At 51.9% G+C, this 24,031-nt stretch overlaps 1 protein-coding gene across 2 annotated transcripts in view; it reads left to right on the top strand.

Moving 5' to 3' along the window:
- Positions 1–398: 398 nt before the first annotated feature.
- The window catches only part of RAB11FIP3 (RAB11 family interacting protein 3), a 77,797-nt gene continuing 54,164 nt past the window's right edge, over positions 399–24,031 (top strand). The window contains exons 1-2 of one of the 2 annotated variants that reach the window (XM_037385981.1): positions 399–1,094; positions 21,289–21,382. In XM_037385981.1, coding sequence (XP_037241878.1) covers positions 792–1,094; positions 21,289–21,382 — 397 coding nt within the window. In that variant the 5' untranslated portion in view covers positions 399–791. The remainder of the gene's footprint in view (positions 1,095–21,288; positions 21,383–24,031) is intronic. The other variant, XM_037385982.1, reaches the window with a different exon arrangement.

Below are 24,031 nucleotides of genomic sequence, written 5' to 3'. Positions count from 1 at the left end.
GCCAGGGGCAGCGGCCGCCGTTTGGTGACGCTGAGCTCTGGTGACAGGCTGGGAAGCCAGCAGCTCTGGCACTAGAACCTGGGGCGTTGTGCCCGTTCCCCGTGGCAGTGGGGCTGGTGGAGCCCCCGGGCAGGGGTCTGAGGGGCGGCCGGGGCGAGTGGTGCAGGGCTGGGGGGACGCGTGGGGAGGCTGGCGGGGCGCGGGGTGACCCCCCGCGAGGGGCGCGGGTGGCACGTGCTGGCGCGCCGCGTGGCCCTTCCCCGCCCGCGCAGGGGCGTGGCCTCCCGCACGGCTTCGCGCCGCCTCGGGGGGGTGGTGGGGGCGTGGCCGCGGTGGCAGGCGAGTGACGTCACCGGGCCGGCTACTGCGGCGGCTGCTGGGCTGGATCGGGCGGTTCGCCGCGGGCTGCCCCGGAGCGGCGGCGCGGGCGGGCGGGCGGCTGGGCTGTTTCTCGTCGCCGCCTCCACCCCCCACCCCCCCGCACCTTGTCCGGCACTGACCGCGGCGCGGAGCCGCGTCCCCCGGCGCTCGGGGCCGCCGCTGCCGGGCGGGCGGAGCGGGGCCGCCCCCGGTGGCGGTTCGGCGGGCGGGGCCGGCCGCCGCCTCCTCGCACAAAGCCGTGTGCCCGGGCGGAGCTAACTGCTGGCACCGCACCGGCATCGCCGCACCGGTCCCGGCCGTGGTCACCGCCCCGCTGGGCGGCAGCGATGTGAGGGGGGCATGGCCGCGGGGCATGGCCGGCGGGCAGCGGCGGGGCGGGCGGCGGCGGGCGCTCAGCGCCGCCGGTGAAAATGGAGCCGCATCCGCCGGCCGCCGGGCCCGAGCCCCCGCTCCCCCGGGGGCCGCGGCGGGACGGGCCCGAGCCGGAGCCGGAACCGGGTCTCTGGGCACCTGAGCCCGCCCCGGGGCCGCCGCCCTGGTCCCCACTGGAGCAGGGGGACTGCCCGACCCTGGGGGGCCTCGCCGAGCCCCCGGGCCGGCCCGAGGAGGAGCCGCGTCTCCGCCCCGTCTTCGACGCGCTGGACCGGGACGGCGACGGCTTCGTGCGGGTGGAGGAGTTCGTCCAGTTCGCCACGGCCTACGGCGCCGAGCAGGTGAGGCCGGCGGCGGCCCCAGGGCCTGGCCGGGCCTGGCCCCCTCCCTGCGGGGTCCACAGGCCGCAGCCTCCCCGCGCTGGGGCCCCGGGCCGGGCCGATGGGCGGGCGGCCCTCGGTGGTCCCGCACCCTCGGAGGGGCGACGAGCCCAGGCGGCCACACGCCGGCCCCGGCTGCCCTTGGCGGGGTGAGGGCAGCGGCTGCGTCGCCGGGTGAAGGGCACGCGGGGCCTCGATGGATGCAGGCAGGTGCGGAGGGAGCCAGGTAGAACCGGAGCTCCTGTTTTCCAGGCCTCGATCCGTTGGGAAGAGCATCCCGGCAGTGCCACCGGGAGCCCGCGTCCCCTCTTTGTTCTCCAGCGGTGACACGGTTGGGCTCGGTGAGCAGTCACCGTGTCGGGACCAGCGGCAATTCTGCCCCTTGGCCCCGTGCCTTACCATGCCTGTCACGGCTTTGATGAGCCTCGATGTGCGTTTTCCTTCTTTCTCTCCGCCGCTTTGTGCCATGGGGAGCTTGGCTTTCTGTGCAGCAGCTCGGATGCGATGTAACATGAAGCTGCCTGGAATGACCCAAAATGGAGAGAGCTCGAGCAGCGTGCCCGGGGATGGAAATGAGTGTGTTGGTGTTTTGTATGTTGGCCTGTGCTAGTGTTGCTACAAGGAAAAACCAAAATATTTCTTTTTCTTAAGGCATGCAGGTATTGTGAGGAAGTTTCTCTGCCATCACTCAGCAGATCTGCTTTAATTCTCTAGCTGCTGTGCCTGTATTAAAGTGGCATGACAAAGCAAATCATCGCATGTGGAGTGTTTTGGTGGAGGAGGGTTTTCTATCTTTGTCCTAATGGTAAAAAAACCTCTCAAAGATAAAATAGAGGCATTTTTTTCAGAAAATAGCTCTATCAAGTGGAGATCTGTAACTTCTTTGTCAGATTGCTGCTGTAAGGGGCACCGTGTGCGGACGGTATCGCTCACCACCTCATTGCATGATTAACCGGGTAACGTCATGGCACAGGGGGGGAGTTACGAGATCGTCTGGGCAACGTGCTTCTGCCGGGTGAGAAGCTTTATTCAGCATAAAGCCTCTGACTGTCATCCTCCTGCTGCGGTCCGGGTGCTCCGTGCCGCTGTGTGTCCCCTCCATTGCTGCTGCTGGCAGAGAAAGCAGAAGCAGATGGGTCTGCTGGCATCGGCGTGTGAGTTGCTCCGCAGAGGCTTGTGGACCCTACACGCGATGGCCATTGCTTCGGGGCGTGGTGGCACCTACCAGGGGGCCGTTTGCCTTAGCGTGTCTCTCCCTGCACGTTTGGTGTGGAGCATCCCGAGTACATGGGAAATAAGGGCAGGCAGACCGCGTGTGCGTGGTGAGGGACATGGCAGGTGGCTCCAGCATTTGTTAGCACTGGCAGCCTGCGTGGCTCAGCCCAGACCTGCCTCTGGCCCTGCGCAGCGCCTTGTGCCTTGATTCTGATGTGGGAATTGTGCCAGAGCTTCAACGGTATGATAATAAATCTGTAAAGCGCTTTGAGATCTTGGCCTGAGGAGCAGTTGCGAGGTGTTACGGTCTCTCCTAATTTGAAGCAGGATGTCCAGGGAGGTTTTGTGCCACTAAAAGCTGTCTGGTTGTATGGACCCAGCTTAGAAGTGGTTGTCTGCAGGCTTCTTGCCTTGGCTTTCCCTTCAAAGTCGCTTGGTCCTTTCTGCTGAGCACAGCTACCAGTAATGTTGTCAGTGCTGAAATACATTGTGCTTCTTAGATACGTTTATCTTCAGCAGGAGCCTCATGTAGCTAGCTGGCTGTCGGTGTGCAGAGCCACTGGCTCTCGGTATGGCAAGTGCTGAGCACCCTGGTGAGGTTGATGTGACAGCAGCTGAGCCAACAGGTAATGCGTGCCCCAGGGGTGCAGCCTGGTACCTCTCACGGAGGCACACCAAAAGGGAAAAATTAATGTTTGTGTCGCCTGTGTCTGCGAGAGGGTTACTACAAGTCTGCAGCTCAGAAAAGCAAGAAGGCACACTGAGTGTGAAGGAGAAAGGGGTAGCGATGGGGTCCGCAAGCTCCCAGCAGATGTGCAGAGTAACAAAGGGAGGAGTTCCGGGGAAGTTTCTTGACCTATTTCAGTTTAAGCAGATACAACTTGGGCCAAAAAGGAATCTTTTGAGAAATGGAAATTCAGCTCAGGTGAAGGTTAAAGGGTAGGAACATCACCAGGTGGTTAAAATCGTGTCAAGACGATTAAAAGGAAACGTGTAAACAAAGGTTGTGCTACAGCTGGATCTGGGAAGCTTGCAAGGGAACTTCCAGGGCTTGATGGCTTATGAGGGTAGCCGGTAGCAATCGGCAGGCAGTTAATGAGGAGCAAGTTCCAGTCCTGTTACTACCGCTCTTCTCTAGCAAGAGGAGGAGGTATTTGCTTCCTTTTCTTCTCCCCCTCCTTCCTCCTGCCCACGCGGGTGGATGCGTGGAAGCTCTGCGTGGGGCCAGTGGTGGAGCAAACTGCTAAATTTAAGCACAGCAAGTCATCACAGCCAGCTGATTCATGTGTGGGTTCAGAGGGGGTTGAAGGGTTAAGGAAAGTGTGTGTGTGTGTAACCACATGTACTGGAGAGCGGGAGAGCAGCAAGTGTTGTTTTTAGCATTCAGTAAAACACCAGAGGCATTTATGGGCTACTGAGCTCAGTGCTGTTGGATTATTTGGCTGAAACAATTATTAGCTAAATGTCAAAGGAAAGAGACCAACTGGCATTTAGTCATAAAAATGACATGACTTTGAATTTGTTTGATTTCCTGTCCCTCATCCCTCCCTGCCCATGGTGCAAACCATGGATAAAAGAACTGGGGAGGGCAGGGGGTTGCTTTGTTTTTGGTTGGGGTTCTTTTTGGATATTTTTTTTGTGTGTGTGTGTTGAAGTGGCTTGGGTTGTTGAAAGACTGCTTTAAAGCATTAATGGTTGTGTTGGCAGCGAAGTGCTGGTATGGAGTAGAAGAGATCAAGGCACAGAAATCCAAAGACAGCTGGTTCTCTGGAATGATAGAAGTTGATGGGGATTGGGGCTATTGGCAGTACCTCCGTATTAAAAGGTGTATGGGAAGGATGATGCTGAGGTCCCAGCAGCTGGGGATGACACCTCTAGACAGGGGTGGCCTTGAGGAGAGAAGATGCAGCCATGTGATGGTCCTCCAGCAATCTGTAACGGGTGAGTGTCTGTCAAACATGGACTATTGTGCAACTTGAAAAGCTTGCTAGGACCTGTTTTGTGCTCCAGGGACTTGTAAACAAGATGCAGGGTGGAAAGGTCTCGAGGACAGCTTGACTTTTCATGCAAAACATCTGGACTGCTCGCTAGTAGCGTGTGAGGCCGTTTATAACATTGTTTAAATTGTCTCTTTTCCCTCTCTTTTATCCCTGCACGTCACTGGGAATGTGGTGCTTCCTTGGAGCTGCTGTGCATCCTGTAGCAGCAAAAGGGGTCCCGGCTGGCTGGTACCAAAGTCTGGAATTAGGCTGGTTTAGATAGCAAGTTGGGAGGTAGAGGCTCGCTTTACCACTTTTATGTCACCTCGTAAAGCAAGAAGAGTTGCATCTTGCAGTTCTGTGGGTTATACAGAATCTGAGGCTGTTGTGCAATATTTATGTATTTTCTGTTTTAAAATCTGGCTTGCCTGTTGCACAGTTGCACTCTGTCTGTCCAACAGTGGTGCCAGAGGCCAAGCCTTTTCTCACTAGATTTGTTACTAGCTGGAAATGCAGGGTCGTGTCGGGGCGGAGGAGAACCGGCTGTTTGTAAGGCATGAGGAGAAGCTATCCTGCTGGCATCTTGGATTTTTTCCTTTTTCTGTTTTGATCTAGAAGACAATTGGCGGTAGAAAAGCCTCTTGCGCCGCATGATCTTGCTGCCTCTGCTCAATTAAGAGAAGTCCCAGAGTTTGTGTAACCTGTTTTAAAATGCTCCAAGCACCGCAGCATCCCTGCTCTCTGTGCTCTGACAGACATCTTCAGCCTTTCTTTTCCTCTTGATGATCAGTTCAAGCCTTCTTTCAGCGTGCTTTGTTTTGCTTTCTTTAATATTTACCTCCTTCAAGTAGCTGTCCCTGACTACCAGCCTTCCTCGGCCCCCACGTCAGCTGATCCTCAGCTGAGGTCTCCGTATTCAGCTTTTAACTTTTCCTGGTGCGATGGTTTCTGAAGCTTTTTATCAGGTTGTGCTTTTCTGACCTCCCACCACCTTTTCAGCCTCTTGTAACGCGGTGCCCAGCCTGAGCTGGGTGCTGCAAAAGAAATTCCCTTCTGAGGGGTAGCAGGTGTCGCTCTAGGCACTCCTGGCTGCAAAAAATTGGGGGTTTATTCTTGCTTTTAAATAAAACAATGTACCAGGTATGGCAGTTACTTTCTGGAATGAAGTCTGGATGGTGTCAAACTACAGATTTTTAGCAGCTCCCCCCTCCCCGGTCAATCCCGGCTTGCTTTTCCTGCTCACCGCTGATGGATCCCTTGGGAATTACGCACAGACTCTGGATCAGATGCTTCGTACCTCCAGCATAGTCCTCTCGGAGTTGCTGACATTGCATCTGATCTTGGACGCCCTCTCTATTCCCCTTGGTCTTCTCCCACTTCCCTGGGAAATCTGATAGTTTGGAGCTCTGTCATGAGGAAAGCTCTGTTGTTGTTATTTTTTTATTATTTTTGAGGGTTCTTACACTCTTTAGAGCAGAGGAATTGCTGGCTTTGCTTGTAAAGAGATTTCTAAAATTATCTTGCGTTGATTCACAGGCCACCTAAATGTGAGTGAAGCTTAAATGGTTCCGACTGTGGTGCTGTTGCACCTTTCGGAGGCTTTAACTGGTGTTTAACGTTGGTGTCCACTGTTGAGCACAAAGCTGGGATCGTGCCGAGGGCGATACTGTGGGTGTATGTGGGCTCGAGCATGCCTGTGGACATGCATGTGTGTGTGTTGGAAAAGGAACGAAGCTGAAGTATTTTGCTTGCTTTGACCCAGGGCCCAGTTTTCCACCACAGAAATGGATGGCAAAGCTCCCGTTGGCTTTGCTGGTTTTGGCGTGAGCCCTTCCTCACCTCAAATACCGGGCTGGCTTGGCCGGGCTCAGACCGCAGCGCTCGGGCTGCTTTTCCCCCCTCCCTCTTCAAAGGGTGCTTTATTGTCACTAAGGACACATCTGTATTCTGCGGGAGCTGGAAGGTGGGAGTTTTTCTTTCTCCCTCTGAGATGAAAACGCTTCCAAGCCAACATATTTCATGTAATATTTTGGGTGAGGTGCTTGCCAGTTAGCTGAAAATGGAATTTGCAAAGTTTATTTATTTGTAAATCTCCCAAAGACTCCAATAAAGAGGTGATTTTGGTGTTCCCAGGGTTTTGCTTTGTCTGCTATGTTTTGTCTTTAAGCTCCTTGAAGGCATCCCTTCTCAGAATGACTGGGAAGGGTTCGGAGTGTATCCTACCACAAACAGATCTTTTTGGTGGTATGTTTCATACTTAACGTTTGTGGCCGTAATCAGATTGGTGGTTTATCCGGGCTGGATTGAGTCTGGCAGGACCGTGAATACTCAAAGGCACTGTTTGTCTGCGCGGGCTGGGAGGAGGGTGGCGACGGTAATTTTATCCCAGCTGCCAGTTTATTTAAGAAACCTTTTTATTCTTCCTTTCTCCTTCACGTTGAGAATACAGCTATTGCTGAGTGGGCTGTTGATTTAATTTAATTATAGATTTTGATAAAAATTAGATGTGTTCCTCTGGATTTGGAGGTGATTTCTGCAAATAAAGAAACGTTCTGTCCCCTGCTTCCCAGAAGAAAGAAAAAGCATCAGCTCCACCTTTGTAGAGCTGGCAAATGCTGTGGGCAAGGAGGCAAACATGGGATTTCCAGGGAAGTGGGGTGTGGGTGTGGCACCCAGTAATCCCCAGCAGTGAGGCCAGTTTGTACTGGGTGGATGTTGTCAAAGGCTGGGTGAGGAGCCCTAGCAGGGGACAAGAACCCCATCTTAAGGTTTTCAGGTTTTCCTTTGGTGAGAGTTTTATTATTTGTTAAAAACACTTGCAAGGGCTTTTTCTGGGGGTTGGATTTCTATGCAATAAAAATTCTTCCAAAGTTTGGCTTAGTTTGCACACAGTTTGCTTAGTTTGCTCTCTAAGGTCAGGTGGATTCACAGGAAGCTTTCTCCCTTCTCAGGATATTTTCCGAGGTTATTACTAATACAAATTTGATTTGGGTCGTCATCATTAACTGACTGGAGTATGATACTGCTCCACAACGCAGTGAGTTGGCTCGCTCTTCCAGAGCCTTTTGACCTGGTGTTGCTTATAACCGAACGCGCTCAAAGCGTTCCACAGTTGCTTATATCATTATGTAACTCAATACAGCCAGTAATTGAGAGTCATTACAACAATTGCCTATATAATTTCTCTCAATTTTATTCTTGTTTTGACTTTCCTTCACTGCTTGTTGTCAGCAGAGATCCACTTTGAACTAGCAGCTTCCCCCCCCCCCCCCCCCTTTTTTTTTTTTCTGGCTTTCAATTTTTGCAAAGCAAATGAGTTCCCATCAAGCGCAGCCAATGGCTCTGCTTGGGCAGGGTGATCTGCTGGGCCACCCTCTGCTTCCCCTCTCCCCTGGGACCATTTGGTTTCCAGCACCAGAAAGCTGCTAGTACTGTCCCCGTGAGAGCAGGCAGTGGGCTGGGGGTGGCCGTGCCTTGCATTTCCCTGTTTCTCATGCCTGGCTCCATCCTTTCATCATTGTCCTTGGGTTTCTGGTCTAGCACACAGGACTGGTTCCTCCACGTGAGCTTGGAGTGAGGAGTGCCAGCCCTTCCCTCTGCTTGTTTGCTTACATTCAAACACCCATGGAAAATATAGGTACAGTGCTGCCGGGCTGGTTCTGGTGAGCTGCTCCGTGGGATCAGCAGTGCTTCTCTGGTGGCGGTGTCATCGGGCGTGCTGCGGGCAGGGGAGCGGGGTGCCGGTGGGGGACACAGCGGAGTGCGAGCTCCAGCAGCTCAAAACTTAAAATGCCATCTGACTCATCAGGTCCGAGCCAGTGGTTTGGCAGGGAGGCGCGTTCACGGGGATAAACAGCATTAGGTAGTGATTTGAGATCCTCCTGCTACTGTGTTCACATTGTGAAATGCGCCTGCTGACACAGACGGTGAAATGTGTCCTTGGGGAATTGTGCATTTTATACTTTCAGTGACTCTTGTGCTCCCACATGCCGAAAGCATTTCCCCCTCCTCTTGGACTAGAAGGATTGCTCTCGGTGCCGCATTAAGCTGCTTGGAGCCGCTGTCCTGACAGCGCATCTGCAGTACAGCTGTTTGCCTAACTAGCCAAACCAAGTCTGCAAAGCAGTCGTGCTTCTCTCTTCTAGCCCGGCAGACCCCCCAGAGCTCCTCTCAGCTTTCATTTTCCACTTGAAAAGCATTGCATCTTTGGGTCCCCTTTCAAACTGATCTTTCGCAGGATGCCTCTGCCTAGAGGAGGCAGGTGCTGAGCTGCGGCATTGCTGGTGGCAGCAGGGCTGTGACAGCCTGCGCATCGCTGGTGATGCGGGTGGAGGCAGGTCTGCATGTGGCCGGGCTGTGCGGTGATGGCGAAGCACGCGTGGGATGCTGCGGAAGGCTGATGCTTGCCACTGGTGCTGCGGAGCTGCCGGTCCAGCTCTGAGGCTTCCCAGCTTAGGAACTTTAACTGAACACGGTGGGAGAAACACCATGGATTTCATAAGGCATAAAAATCACAGTTTCTTAGTATCTTTGTATGTTCCTGCTTGATAGCAGGAGGATACCTTCAGGCTCAAGGTGAGCTCATCCCTTGTACGAGTAGGGGGGTCACAGTTAATATCAGTGGTGCCTGGCATGAACCTTGTTTTGGGAACCCAAGACATCCAAGCCCAAGGAATAACCCTGAAGGTGTCATGGAGCGGTGGAAATGCCAGCTTGTGTTTTCTGCATTGCTCAGAGCTGGACAGCAATTGTCTCTTCTTCCCAAACTTCAATTTGCAGTGAGGTTCCTCCCTTTCTGTAGAGCCTCTGCTGGAGTTGGTATGGGGCAGAGAGTAAGTTAACGGCCTCGTGGGTGGAGGAGGAGGAGGGAAGAGGAGGAAACATGACCAAGGGCAGCCTTGGGGACAGCTTCCTCCCAGACTGCCGCTGCCGCCGAGCTGGAGTGGATGGCGCTGGCCCCGCGGGGGGAAGGCCGGCCGAAAGGGGCTTGGAGCAGAACTCGGAGCCACGTGAGCGGTGGTGGGAGCTGCGGCAGCCTGGGGCTGGGCCGGGGCTCTGCTCGATGGAGGTGGGAAAGGGAGAGCCCCGGCGAGCTGTGGGTGTGGGATGGGGCCCCTCCGCTGCTGCCATCAGGCTTTTACAGCTGTGAACGTCCTGGGGTCGGTGCCTGCTTTAGCCCTGGCTTTGGTCAGTGCCTTTCCCCTTTCTAGGGAGAAAATGGCTGTTAAAGCAGGGAGATGTGTGGAGGCTGCCTGGGAGAAGGGGTCCAGGCTGCTCGGTGCCCAGCGTGCTCCGAGCACTGCTTCTCCCCAGCCAGCTCCTTATATTGTAACAGGAAAAAAACCCTTTTAATAGATACACCAGCGATACCAAACTGCTGAGCTTGCTCACTGAGCATTACCTTAGCTGAGGTGACTAATTAAGCCGAAACAAGCAATTGGATGGCAGCGGTGTTTGATGCAAATTTGAGTGCTTGCTTAATTGATACCAGTTCTGGTATTGCCTGCATGGGTCCTGGCTCTGGCATGTCCCCAGCACTGCAGAGACCACTGGGGTCCTGGCATGGGACGGTGACAACTCTGGGGATGTCCCGTGGTGCTGTCCATGTTACAAGGGTTGGTTACAGCTGGTGGCTAGGCTTTGTTCGCAGGCTGAATGTCCCTCTGTTAGGTTGCGTTGCAAGCAGCCTGGTAGTCTCCTGATTTTTATTTTGGTTTATAATGCCTTGTAGTTTTTAGGAAAAAGAGCTGCTGTTCCCTTTGCTACAATACCGCTTAGTGAAATACCAGTAGTGTTACACCGAGGTTTGAGTCACTGCTGCTTCTGGAGGGGTTTTCAGCTCGCGGAGTGCCGGGCTGTTCCTGTTTATTTCTCTCCCCGGAGAAGGAGTAAAGTGGGAGGGAGAGGACCTGGTGCTGGGAGCCGCATAATCTGGCAAGACTCGGTGGAGCTGACTGCCGACAGCCCTGTGGAAAATCCATTTGCTAGAGTCCAATAGGAAACTGGGCTCGAGCAAAATGTGCGGGAGGCAAAAGGAGCCCAAACCAGCGGTTTTTGGAGAACAGAAGCTGTCAAGGGCAGGAAAGAAGCGGTGAGTGCTTGCTGTGGCGGGGCACAGGGCACGGTGCCAGACCGGGATCCACGCAGCCGCTCCATAGTTCTGCCATCCCCAGCAAATGCGGCATGAAATGGGGGGCTGCCCGAGGGGCCCTTCTGCTGCTCGGGGCGAGCACAGCTGTGCTGGAAGTGAAACACTTCTAATAAGAAAATAGTGTTCAGTTCCACCTTGGCTTTAAAAGCTGAGCAGGACGTTGTGGCTTTCGCCGCTGCCTTTTGGCTGTGGAGGGATTAAAAGGCATCTGTTGCCTCCCTTTTGCATGGCCACATTCCTTATTTTTTCCAGGGGAGCAGCAGTTCTTCCCTCTGCTCACTGTGTGTGCGTGAGATTACAGCTGGGGGCCTGGAGGGGGAAGAAAAAATTGGATATCCTTGTGGAATTTTTTTCCTATGCCTGCTAAATGGATGCAGCAGCTAGCTAATCCTCTCCTGGCTACTTGGAGCTCTGGGACTACTGTGCTGGCAGGAGCACAGCCCAAGGATGCGAAGAGCAGGAGCAAGGCTGGTGGGAGGCTGTGTGCCCTGAGAGGTCCAAGGGAGGTGCTGGAGGCCTTGGTGGGCGACAGGGAACTCGCTCTTGGACTTTGTGCCGCACCACTTGGGGTAGAGCATCTGTCCCTTGGTGGTGTCATGGGGGCAAGCGGCAGAGGTGTGGAGAGGTGCCAGGGGGAGAGGTAGGGCTGAAAGCCCAGGGCATGGAGGCCATCTGCGGTGAAGGGCAGGTGATGGGCTGCCAGCCTGGCAGAGACCCGCAGAGCTGGAGTGGAGCGTGGGGAGCAAAACCCAGACCTCTTGCTGCTCCTCTGCTTAGAGGAGCTGATGGGTGCTCGGCGTGTGGTGGCTGCTGGGGAAGCATCAGCATTGTCATGGGGTTTCTTGTTGTTGTGAGGCTGGTACACCTGGTGCTTACAAGATGCTGAAGTCCTGGGCTTCCCAAGCTCCACATGGCATCTCAGCCGCTTCTCCCTTCTTCTGAGAATCTACTTCTGAGCCTAGAAACCGTTCCGTGCTTTTTTCCCCTCCCTCCAGCATATCTGCTTTGTGTACTTGCCTTTGCACTAACAGCCCCTTCTGAAGGCTGCATCAAGGGTTGCCAAAAGGAGGGAAACAGTTTGAAGCAGCTCTAAAAAAGAAAGGAGTCGTTACGCTTTGCGGGTTGTATGATACACTTAGCTGTGACAGCATGGCTGGCTCAGTCTGGCTGGGAAAGGCGAGTGAGTTCTCACACTTGGCTCCCTAATGTTTAGCTGCTTGGTCGAGGACAGTCTTGTGCTCACCTGGGCTTCACCTCTGCAGCCAGAGAGGCTGCCAGTGCTCACCAAATTCCCAGGGTTTCCAAGTTGAGAGATGCAGCTCACTTCCCCCTGCTTCCATGGTTTGCTCTGTTTGTGCATTGGCAGCAATACGTTTCTCCTGGTTTTGGTTGTTACAATCTTGTTTCACAGATTCTAGCATGTATGTTGTACATTGGAGAAGGTCAGTTAGTAAAAGCGGGTCGAGAACTAGTGAGAGGAACTGGTTGGTGGTGTGCCATGGGGGTTTTGTGCTGCTGGCTAACCTGGTTGGGAAGAAGCAGGAGCAGGTTGGATTTGTAAGCCCGGACAGCCTGTTCTGTAAGCAAACAGCCCTTGTCACAGAAATACCTGGGCTTCTTGCAGGGGACATTGAAACTGGACCAGGTGCTGCAAAATGTTCAGCATCTTCAGATGCCTGGTCCTCAGTATGTGACCTCCTGGCTGGTTTTATTCAGTTGCTTTTTGTCTGTTCAGACCAGCCCCAAAATCCTACATCGGCACTTTCTGCCCCAGTCCTGCACCCTGGCAGGGTGCAGCCATCCTGCCCCGAGCTGGGGTGGCTTTGGCTGGGGCGCTTGGCTGTCCTGCAGAGGTGGCTCCAGCCCACGTTAATGCTTGTGTTTTATGTAAGAAGTAACCTAGCACTAAACTTCTTAATTTTTTTTAAAAATCTGTTCTCCTGCCTCCGAGCTGTGTGTTTGGAAGGGTAAGAACAGGTTTCCCGTGCCATTAGAGGAACAAAAGCTAGAAACAAAGCCTTCGATGTTTTGGAGGGTGGAGGAAGAACACTTTTCAAGTTTCATTAAACAAATGAGTATGTTTATAGTAGAGCATCGCTGCTGAAGCCTTTGAGCACTTAGTTAGCAACAGAAAATCTGGAACACTTGAGACAAACACGATTAAATTTGGATAACTTATGTTCCTGTTGTGTATCCAAACCATCCTTGAAGTTGTTTTATTTAAATAAGTTTTTATGCTTCAGTGACAACAATCAATGGACAATTTGGAAATAGTCATACTTGAAATTTGAGAACACGCTTAAAAATATAACAAAGCGTGGCTCCTGAAGCTGTGGTTAGCATAGGGGTGTTACAGATGCCTGCAAGTAAGTCTTGGAGCTGGCGGTGTTAGTCCGAAAAAGTTCAAGTCCGAAAAGGTTCTGCACTCACTCCTCTTACATAGTACAGACCAGAGGAATTTCTACCAGCAGGTGAAAAACCCAAAACTGCTGAATATGAGTGATCTGGGCTGGCAAAGGCATGTGGCACTTCGGCCACACGCTGGGCACTGAGGATCTGGCTGGGTGCACCAATGTCTTCTGGCTTCTTGTGAAAGTCGACAGGAAGGATCTGGGTCCTCAGGCTTTTTTTTGGCCGCCAGCTCTTTAAAACGTATTCTGGCATCTTGTTGCTCTTCCTGTTGAATCTGGAACGTTTGAAGGGAAGTTTTCCTTTGCACGCTCCCGATGCGTATGGCACCCGGACAGTGGCAAATGCAGGAGACTTGCTTCTCTGCATCAGCTTTGGGCTTGTTCTTGGCTCACAGTTGACTTGGAGACTTCATCAACTTCCAAAAAGGGAAAGTAATCATTTGCTGGGGAGGAAATTCTCTCCTGTTCATGAAGTACTCAGTCCCAAGGCCAAAGTCAGCTGGGTGCAGGACTGGTGTGGAAACTGCCCCAAGCAGGTGACATGCATCGAAAGGCGACGGCACGCGGAGCAGCTTTTCTCTTGGGTAAACAGGAGGAAGGAGGATTTGTTAGGAAGTGGATGTGTTAAATGGCGAGGATATTGTCATCCTGGGCAGGTAGGAAAGGAAGGGAGCTTGTTCCTGTTGGGGATCTTGCTCAGTTTGTTTCCTTGAAACAGTCAAACTACTGGGGCTTCTTTCCCTTGGTCTGTGGGTGATCCCTCTCCCCTTCCAGTTCTTTAAATATTTGCAGGCTGATGGAGAAACATGGGAGGTTTGTTCCCCTTTTGCCTTAAATAGTAGGTTTGATTATTTCTTCCATAGCAGGAAGAGATGAGAATAAACCAGGCTGAATCTGTCTTTGTCTCCTTCTCAGAAAGATTTCTTGATTTCAAGTGTCAGAAGCCTCTGGGACTGAAGTGGCAGCAAGGACAGGGGAACTGATGTCTGTGCAAGATAGGGAGGGATGTTGCAGAAAGCATCTTCACTAAGTGTTGTTTATGGTGGACCTTTAAAGAGAGATGCAATCTGCCTACTTATCTGCTCTTGGAGCTTCTGACAAAGCTCAGAGCGCAGCGCACTCGGAGCAGCCCTGGATAAGCACTGCCACTTGTGAAATAAATAATGCAGCTCTTGCACCGCTTACTCACAATTGACCATTGCTTCTCCCTGTAATTAGATCTGTCTCCTTGAGGGTGTTTTAAAGGTTAGTTAATTAGGTGTAATTGCAGCAGAATAGAAACCTGCTCTGAGGTTCTGCCTGTTTTCTGTAACGCCAGATCCTTTAACAAATTATGGAGTCAGTTCCTATAAACATTGCTGGAGCCAGCGTAATCCTGAGTTACCGGCCTTCCACTCAGCCTGCTTGTTCACTGCTGTTGGTGAAGCAGCCCAAGTGGAGGGCTGGAAAGGGTGCTGCTGGCTTTGGCATCAGTGCGAGTGTGGTTCACATCACAGCAACAGTCTGGGAAATACGTCGCATGAAGCAACGTTAAGTTTTGCTCACGCTGCCAGCATGTTAGTGCTCTCTCAGCACCCAGCACAGGGGGGATGGATGTTGTCTTAGCCCAGACAAATGCTGCATTAACAGGGATCAATTCATTTTAGCTGATCACATTGCAACCCATTGATTTAGCGACTGCATGATCTAAAGAGGACGGCTGTATAGGGACAGCGATGTCTTTGGCAGGTTGCACAGCTGCTCCAGTGTTTGGCTGCAGGAGATTTAGCAGTTCCAGCATGTTTGCACATTTCCCAAAGATTAAAAAATACAACTACTTCTGTAATTAGCATTTTAAAAGAAATTATTTTTTTTTTCTTCAAAGGATGGGTTTAGCCTTGAGAAACAAAGTGGGTTTTTACAAGCAAATGAGTATGTTGGCTCCGTACCCTTCTGTTCAGTGCAGAGGGTAGCGGTGCTGCATCCACCTTTGCATAACCATGAGAGATTTTTACATTGTGTGTGCTTGCTCTGTTAAATTCCTGTGTACCACTTCACGCCAAAGATCTGGCTAAAGATAAAGAGGAGGGCATCTGGCTGAGCCCTCTCCTGCACCTTACTGGCTGAAAATGCCCTCATCTGGCGGGTATGCCTGGGTGGTGCTCGCTTTCTTGCCGCTTGAGTTCAGGGATTGTGTGATTTACAGTACTATTTTTTCCCCCAAAGATAAAAGATGTTCAGAGCAGATTTGGGCTTCTTGCAGACAGAAGAGGGTAGTCAGAGTTATGTGAGAGGTACCTGGATTTACATTCCATATAAATGAGTTTCCTATGTTTAAAGCTCCAAGACCCACTGGATGTTAAGATATTTTTGGTCCTCTGTTTTGCTTGAAAGTCCTCAAATTGTAAATTGGCAGAGAAAGTGTGCTGGCTCGTGTGGTGACTGCTGGCGGGCAGGGGTCTGCTCCTGCTGCCCCACGTGTTGTCCCTGCTGGAGACCCTTCCCACCGGCAGCATGAAGCGGGCCAGCTTGGCGCTGCCGGGCATGGCAGGCCGTCTGCAGACGGAGCCTGGTAAACCAGATTCTGCTACAATCCCGAGACTTCAGATGGGGGGAGGTGGTTTGAGCAGCCTTTTTAAAGGCCAAACAGAAGATAAAGGCTGGCTTTGAGCATGTTTAACATAGCGTGGAGCCTTGCACCAAGGCAGGCAGGGATCCAGGCAGCAGAGCGTGCGGGCAGCAAAGAGGAGCACAGTTCAGCTGGAGAAAATGAGAAGTAGAGGCTGATAGAGAAAGCTCAGCATTGGATTGCAAGCAAAGTTTTATTTTCTGTTCAAGCCCGTGTTCAAGCCAAATGTCCAGATGTGTGGGGAGCGACGTCTGCATGCACTGTGCTTGGTTGTGAAAAGCTGATTAAACAGCTACATAAATGTTTTGGAAACCTTCCTGGCCTGTTGACAGCGGTGGTGAAGAGCTGCTGTTACTCGCTTCCCCTTGTGCATACGCAGGGTCCTTGCCCACCGAGGGGGCAGCTGCTTTCCTTCCGCAGGCTTTCCCGGGGGGCTCCGGGTGGGAGCCGGCCTTTTGGAGGCTGATGCTGGAGCTGCCGCTTCCCTGCCTGGTCCCGCCTCGCTTTGTGTTTCGGTTTGACCACGAAGGCTCCCATTTCTTCTGTAGTGTAAGAGACAAGGGTGAGGTCCTTAAACCGATTAGTCCTCTGTCATATTCCATTCAGGAGAGAAAAATTTCCTATCGGTAAATGGTTTGGGAAGGGGTGGCGGTAAGAACTGCATGGCAGTGGTGTGTGTTTGTGGGAGAGGGCTGTGCAGGGGACCCAGCGCGTTCTTGTTTCATCCCCTGTAGCGGAGCTCTGCTCCTTTTGAGCTTTTGTGATGGTCTTTTGTGCAGCGTGATGGTCTTTCCCTGCACGCAGCCTGCTGACAGCCGCACGTTGGTGTCCAGGGGGCTTGCTGAGCCCAGCGGCAGCGGGGCTGGCAGCTGGAGCCAGCTGGGATGGACGTGTGAAACCATGTGTTCCCCTTGCCCACCACAACCTAGTTGCTGGAACGGCTACTTGAGGTGGGGGTACCCAACCCACCCTCACACTGAGTAGTTGCTTTCAAAGCTCGGGTTTGAGTGCCCCCATGCGCGCTTTTTAAGCTTAAACCTTTGCCTTTCTGTGGAAACAGTTTTTAATAATTGAAACGTGAATGCGTGTCGGACTGCTTGTAGGTAGCTGCTGCTTTTTGCAGTGGTCCCCAGCCAGCGCTGCGTGCTCGGGTGAAGTATGGCAGCAATTCCCCGGTGAAGGTCTTCCTCTGGCAGTTGTGTTAATGGCTCATCTGATGTTTTGGGTTAAAATCAAGGCCCAGCCAGCAATTTGCAGGCTGTGTCACCCAGTCAGAATCTAGACTGGGCTTACTGGTTCTGTTGTCTTTTTCCTGGATGGGCTGGATTGTCCGTGCTGATTGCTCAAGCGGCCAAAACATACCAAGGCAGACACCCGGTTCAACCCGGGTAAGCCTCTGGTGTGCTGTTCCTTATCTGGACAGGTCTCTCGGTGTCCTTCTAACAGCTCTCTGGGTTCTCTAGGTATCTAACATCTCTCTAGGTTCTTTTTGAACATAATCCATGTGGTTGGTCCCTTTGGGGACCTGAGAGTAGAAGTCATCTACTAAGTAGACCTGCTCTTCACCCTCGCCCAGTTTGCCGTGGCTTACCTCAGCGCCTGTCCTGTTACTCAGAGGAGGGAGACGCTGTGTCGGATCCTCTTCAAGGAAAGGAGGGAGCGACTTCAAGGCGAAAGCGTCTGTCTGCTTATCGCCGCCAGTGTGAGACTGCAGGTGCACAAGTTCATGGTGGGAACTGCAGCCTGCTTGCTGGCCTGCCTCGGGTGTTTGGGGATATTTGAGGAATACGTCAACACCAATTCCTCTTCTTTGTCTCCTGTGGGTTTGCTTCCAGCATCTGTGTACAGTGAAGCAGTACTGAAACGCTGACTTATTCCTCTCGCCACAGTGTCATCAAGTGGCTAGCTTACGTGGTGTGGAGGGCAAGCAGTGGCCCTGGAAGCATCGTCCGTGTGAGATACCAAACGACTGCAGGAGCTGAGCTCAGCCAGCTCTGCCTTGTGGGGTGCCTGACTGCTGTGGCCGCTAGAAATCTCCCACCCTCATTTCACCCCTCCAAAGAATTTATTTTTGGAAGCTGATACAGCCCCAGCTTTTGCCAGAATACGAGGGAAAACTTCTGGCAGGCTCAGGGGTTACGAGGAGGGGTGTGGGCTGGCCGGCAACAGCCCTCGCTTCCTTCAGAGGTCAGTGCTTAAAACAAGCACAGTGGATATTTTGTTCTGCTGAATCCATCTGCGATGTGGTGGGGACGTAAGGATAAAAAGAAAAGGCTTGGAGCTTCCTTTTCCTCCAGCCTGCTTAACGGAGCCGCTCACAGCTGGGGCATCCCTCCCCTCCCTGGAAAGCTTCCATTGCGTGGCTGCCAAGCCTTTGTGTGAATTTGAACTTGGGAGTCGCCACCGTTGGCTTTAACTGGGGCTTGAAACCATGTACTGAACTGGTTTCGTTGCGTCGAAGCGAGGAGTCTCCTCTTGCCTGACATGGTGGGGAAGCTGTGGCCGGCCGGTGCAGAATAGCACGGGGCCGGGGGCTGGAGCTTGGAGGGGCTGCTGGGGGTGGGTGCTGGTTGCCACCCAGTCCGGTTGGTTTTGGAAGGCGAAATGCCCTGCCAGCGTGCAGGGCTCTGAAGACGTGCTGGTGTAGTTGGTGCAATGAGTAGTTCTTATTCGGTTGTTGAGGTGCCAGGTGACCTCCCCCCTCCTCCTCCTCCCCAGTCTGCTTCACCCTCTGTGTCCCTCACCAGGAGGATCCCTTCTGGGGTCATGCGAGGAGCTCACTCTGCCGTTGGGTTGGGCTGTGCCGTGTCCCCCCGTGGGGGGAGCAGAGCCCCTGGCAGCTCTCACCACTGGTTCCGCTGCTGCAGCCTGCGGCCACGCTCAGCTTAAAGCAGATTGACTGCAAGGGGTTTAAACCTCTCACTTTCCACCAGGATTTAAGTCAGCTGTTTAAACAGAGTCATCCTCTGACTCTTTAATGCGCTGTGTTTCTAGGTGCTCTTTCGTCAACGAGACTTTGTAACCAGCTACAAACACACACATTGAGCAAAGCCTGTATTTTAAATATGTCTTGCTGGCCAAAAGCAGGAACCTCCACGTGACTGTGGCCTGTTTTTTGCTTAATGTTGCCGTTTGGTAGAGTGTTAACTTTTGCTTTTGTGCTAATAGGAGCACGGTGTTAACTACTCCGCTCTTGCACATCAGTCTTCAGCTAAAACCAACAAATCTGTGACTTCAGAACTGCGAAGATTTGCTAATCTAAACCAGTTTGAGCCGTAACGCTTGGGGTTCTTCCCAACTGTCCTACATAAGGTAGCTTTTTTAGCCTCATCATCAAAATGAAGAATACTGGCAGTTATGACCCAGGAGCGAGATGCCAGCGCTGTCGTTGGCCATTCCCGGTGTGGGTGGCTCAGTGCCGTGACAGTTCGGGTGTGAGCAGTGCAGTGGGTATCAGGAGGGGGTATCAGAGTAGCACTGAGGGTCTCTGGCATCATTCAAGATCTTGATGTACCCTGTCTTGGCTAGTGTGTGCAGTTCTGGTCTTCATCTTCAAAAAAGATGGGAGGGTGATGGGGAACATGATTAAAATGGCCAAGGGGCTGGAGCAGCTGCCTGGCTGGGGAGGGTGAGTGTGGTCCACAGGGATCATACTTGCACCTCTCCATATCTTTCAGTGGTAGAACTGTGAGACAGTTGATGGAATAGCAGAAAATAGGTGCAGGTGCAGAAGAGTTTAAAAGAAGGCACTGCTGAACAGAGCAGGCAGTGAGCTTCTGGAGCCTGCAGCCCCAGAGGCAGAGTGAGATGCTCATGGGCAAGGATGTCCCCCCTGGCTCGTTACTGTGGGTGCTGGGAGATGCTGGGTGCTGGCGCACAGGACACACAGCCTCTCTCAGGGGCCGGGGGCACAGGCAGGCCCTGCTCATGGTCTGTTTTCTGTGTGTTATGAGCTCTTGTGGGTGTCAGTGGCCACCACACTCAGTCTGGTGGTGGTGTCTCGATGTAACAGTTAATTCTTTTTAAACCTGAGCAGCAAATACAGGCAGGTTTGGATCAGCACAAACATACCACCATGGGCTTGAGCTTCATCAGTTGTGTGGCTATTGGTTGTTTGCGTCCGTAATGTCAGGGTTGTGAAGTTTTAAGAAACGTTTCCCCTTGTTTCCTCCTGCCCACGGCTCAATTTAAATCTATAGGTGGTTCTGTTGCATAAACAAGATACTTGTCCGGCTGCTCTGTCTCTTGCACAAGCACCGGTGTGGGAGAGGTGCCTTGCTGGGGGGTGGGCACGGGGGCTTACACCCTCCTTGTCCCGAGGAGCTGCCCACACTGTGGCAGCGCTGTGAGCAGCCCTGCCTGGCGTGTCCCTGTGTCACTGCGGCTGGACCATTGCAGAAACTATACTTGAGTGTGTCATGATCGTAGCTTACAGGCTTATCGAGTTTGATGAAATGTCACTTGCATTTCTGTTATCTGTATACACAGATAACAAATTAAGCTACAGCCTTTGAACTCAAAGAAGGTGCCAGATGCATTAACTAGAACTGACACATTCCTGAGAGTTGTTTTTATTACTCTAAAATACCTTTGTTTGACATACAAGAAGCCTGACTCACTCAAGTCAATGCGTGGCGAGTTCAGCACTTTTGTTATCTATCAAAAAAGTTCCCCAGGAAACTAGAAAAGATGCTTGTGTTGTCTTCTCCCTGTTGGTGATGGGGTAAGCTGGCGGGTGGGCAAGCCTGTACTATGCTGGGGCTCGTGGCCACCCCCGCAGAGGCACTGCCGGGTGGTTTTTATGGTCCCAGCCCTGCCAGGTGCTGAGCGCTGCTGTGGGGAGGTGGGGTGTCTGAAGCAGAGACATCGCCTGCCTCTCCCAGACGTGTTGGAAACCACGTGGATACATGGGTGAACAGCTCCGAGCTTGTTGCATATCTGATTTCCCTGTATAAACGCATACCTGGGTTTAAGAAAAAAGAAAGCAAACCAACCCCCCTGCTGACACAGAATGAGTCGGGCGGCTCTGAGCACCTTCAAAATTTAAATTGTTAAAAATAATTGAATTGTCTTGGCTTGAGAAGCATCAGTGGTGTAAAGGGTTTTCTGAAGGGTGAGCTTGTGACAGCCTGGAAGGAAGGAGCCAACGGCACCTTTCCTAAGCCTTTGGCTGAACCGTGAGGAGCAGCTGTGGGTTTGCCCTCAGGATGTTGCCGCTTCTCTTCGAGGAGCCCAGATCGTCCTCACTGGGTCTCGCAAGTGTCCCCCGCTCCATGTGCGCCTGCTCCAGCAGCCGCATCCTAATCCTCGCTGGCTGACGTGATTCCTGCCCCCTTGGGCATTGTCTAATTGTGAAAATGTTTCAATTATATGGTCTAAATTTGTAACATGGAGCAGTTCGTTATCACTGAATCCTATTAATTGGGCCCTCCTACTGGGCAGCCTATTACTGAATTTTCCCAATTAAGATAGGACCTCTTTAGAAACCATAAAAATAAACAAACCCCTGGCAGAGCAGGACCGGGTTGCAAGAAGTACTGCCCTAACATATGTTCCAAGACTAACCGATAGTTTCAGCACCAGCCAAGTGCTAATTAACCCCTCCATACTGATTACTCATATTCCCTTCAAGGAGAATGGCCACGCTTTGGTGTCGGTTTAAGAAATTCACTGTCGTTAGCTCAAATCTTTTTCTTGTAAGGAGAAAAAAAAGTGTTACAAGGTGTTTCTCTGATGGAAGATGCTGTTTCCCTGAAGGGCTCTGTGGGTAACCCTGCTTTTGTGTTTGCAGGTAAAGGACCTAACAAAGTACCTCGATCCAAGTGGACTTGGAGTCATCAGCTTCGAAGATTTCCATCGAGGGATCAGAGCTATCAAAAATGGAGGTGAGTTCGCTGCCGTGCTGCGAGTGAGGATGGGGAGACACCGAATCTAACGCTGCAAGGGTTAACCGAGCTGAGAAGCTGCTTGGTGAAGGCAAGCTGGGCTGGGGGGAGAGGTTGGGTGCGTTTAATAGAGTTGAAAAAGGTGGTACAGCGGTTGTGGTGGTGGCTGCGTGTTTTCTGTCTGTCAGGAGAGTTCATTTCTAAACAGATGTTGGAAACAGAAAAGCTGTTGAGGGAAGACCCCTTCTGGTTTGGCGTCTGCTCTCCACTGTGGTTTTGGGGGCTTTGCTGCCCTGACGGAGGAGGGATTCCTGGCTGACATGCCGCTGGAGATGCCTGCCTGTCTGCTGCAGAGCGTAACGCCTTCCCAGCGTGGGGCACTAATGCATTTGGAGGGTCAACGTGCTCAGATGATTTCTAGCAAGAAGCACATTAAACAAGAGCTTTGAACTCACTGACTGGTAGGGGATCTTTAAACAGGCCTGTGACAATCCCCATGTTGCTCTTGATGGGCTTGTTGCGAGTACTTCCAGAGCAGTAGCTCGGTGAAACGTGATGTATCTTTCTGGCTGGTTGGGCATTTGGATTTCTTTGCTGAAGAAAATGATGTTGCTTTTTCAATTTGGGATTAATCTCTAATATGACTGTTAGAGAGTCGTTTTGGGTCAAGCATGTTGTTAAGGGCAGGGTGTGAAAAATGTTAGAAGCCTCCTGCTGAGCAGATGTAATTTTAAATGTGCAAATATGAATTATCATATTGTGCATTAATCAATTCTGTTCACAGCAATGCTTATCTTAAACTTTCATGCAGCAATGAACATGCACCATGTTGTCAGCCCCACACACTGAGCATGTTTTTGAGGACTGATACAAGCAAAGATGGGAAAAGATTGATTATTTCTATACAAACCATGTTGTTTCATGAGTAGAAAATGCTCAGAGAAGTGAGTTCTTTTTTTTTCCTGTTGGTTGTCCATCCCTCCTCCTGTTCCCATCTCCCACTGTGAGCTTATTTGTGCTCAGGACTGTAGTGTTTTATGGCAGGTCTGAAGTTTTCGTGGCTGGTGTAGCTTGACAGTGCAGATGATTCCCAGTTCTCATGATGCAGGAGGAAATGCAGCATGCTATTAATTTGTAATAAATTGCTATTAGAGTAGAGCATGTTTGTGAAAGCTCTGGCTTGTATTTCTCTTCAATAATTCATTGCTCTGGTATTGTGTTATATTAATTGAATGGAAAGCAGATCCAGAAAAAGCTTTTAGGATCTCTATTTATTAAATTTGAAAGAGATTGATATGTATTTATTACAGTGGTTGAGGAAGGCAGAGCTCTCTAACACTGCACAGCATTAAAGAGCTATAAAAGAATCCCCGGACAGGGTACAGAGAGGGGTTTTTTTTAAATCTCACCAGCTGAGTGGCTGCTCACGTTGAAGTGATCTTGAGGATTTGCTGCTGTTGCTGCTATTGAGACAGTCAGTATCGATCATCCCTTTGTAAAGCAAGAAGGGGTTATACTTGCTGCTGGATGTCCCTTTTAATAAGGGTTTTTTAACTAGCTGGGCCTGGTTTTAGCCAGAGGGAGATCTGTTGTGTTTCTTGGTACTCTGTAGTTCTTTGGTCGGCCACTGTACCTTGCGGTGCCTGTCTGAATGTGGGTAAGGGTTTATCTCTAAAGATGCTCCACTTTCCCTCTCCCCCCCTCTCTTGGAGGCTCTCCGCAGGAGAATAGCTGGGATTTTACTCAAGCTGTTACGGTCTAGCTTGGCAAACTGAAGGTGCGGTTACAAAACTAGCAAAACTTGCATAGTCAGCTCCTTTTCTTACGACTGCTTTTGCATTCAGTTAGCCTTTACGTCCAGGGAGGATACTAAACTCCTCGGTCCTAGTCCTGTGCCAGCTGTCAGGTATATTCCCGCTGGCTGAGGAACATGCTGACCTAGGGCGCCTTGAACTTGCCTCTGCCTTCAGTGTGGAGCAAAGCACTGTTTAACCACTCAGCGCTGAAAGCCACGATGCCACCTCTCTGCTGCCATGAAACGATTCTGATCTCTTTGCCACTGTAATCTTTGTCTGGCCAGGTAATGTTGACCATGGAGGGGGGAAGAGCTAAGTGACTTGTACGCTACAAAAGCTGAGTTTGAGACTTCAGTGAGAGTCTTCAGCCAGTTATGGCTGCCTTACCTTCTGCCCTTCCCTAAAAGAAGGCTTGATAGGAAGATGTCCTCGTACACATATTTGTGCCTGCTGCATATATATGTGATTGCCATTAGAGTGCTCTGGGTGGGGGAGTCTGGAGGGCCCCCTGGGGTCTCCCCTCTGCGGGAGGAGGGGAGCCTGTGGCTCTTGGGCGTTGGGCTCAGTTCTCGTGCCCAGCTCCAAGGCGTTCATCAGGAGCAGGCTGGCATGGGAGGCAGGCTCAGAGCTGCTGCTGGGACAGACTCAGCTCCTCACAACCTTCCTGCTCGTGAGGTGGTGTGGCTGCTGGGTGGGACAGCCTTGTCTTCCCCCTGCTCCACGAAGCATGCGGTTTGCCTGCTTTTAAAGTCTGTGTGAATGGTGCCTGGACAACTGGCCAGTCCTGCAACACGTAACTGGCAAAGCAGAGGGGGAAACTGAAACAGATGCTGGCGGCAAGTCAGGGCTGGTA

Source organism: Falco rusticolus, chromosome 4 (genome assembly GCF_015220075.1).
Source record: "Falco rusticolus isolate bFalRus1 chromosome 4, bFalRus1.pri, whole genome shotgun sequence".
In the NCBI taxonomy this organism is placed as follows: Eukaryota; Metazoa; Chordata; class Aves; order Falconiformes; family Falconidae; genus Falco; species Falco rusticolus.
This window is presented reverse-complemented; position numbering and strand designations above follow the sequence as displayed.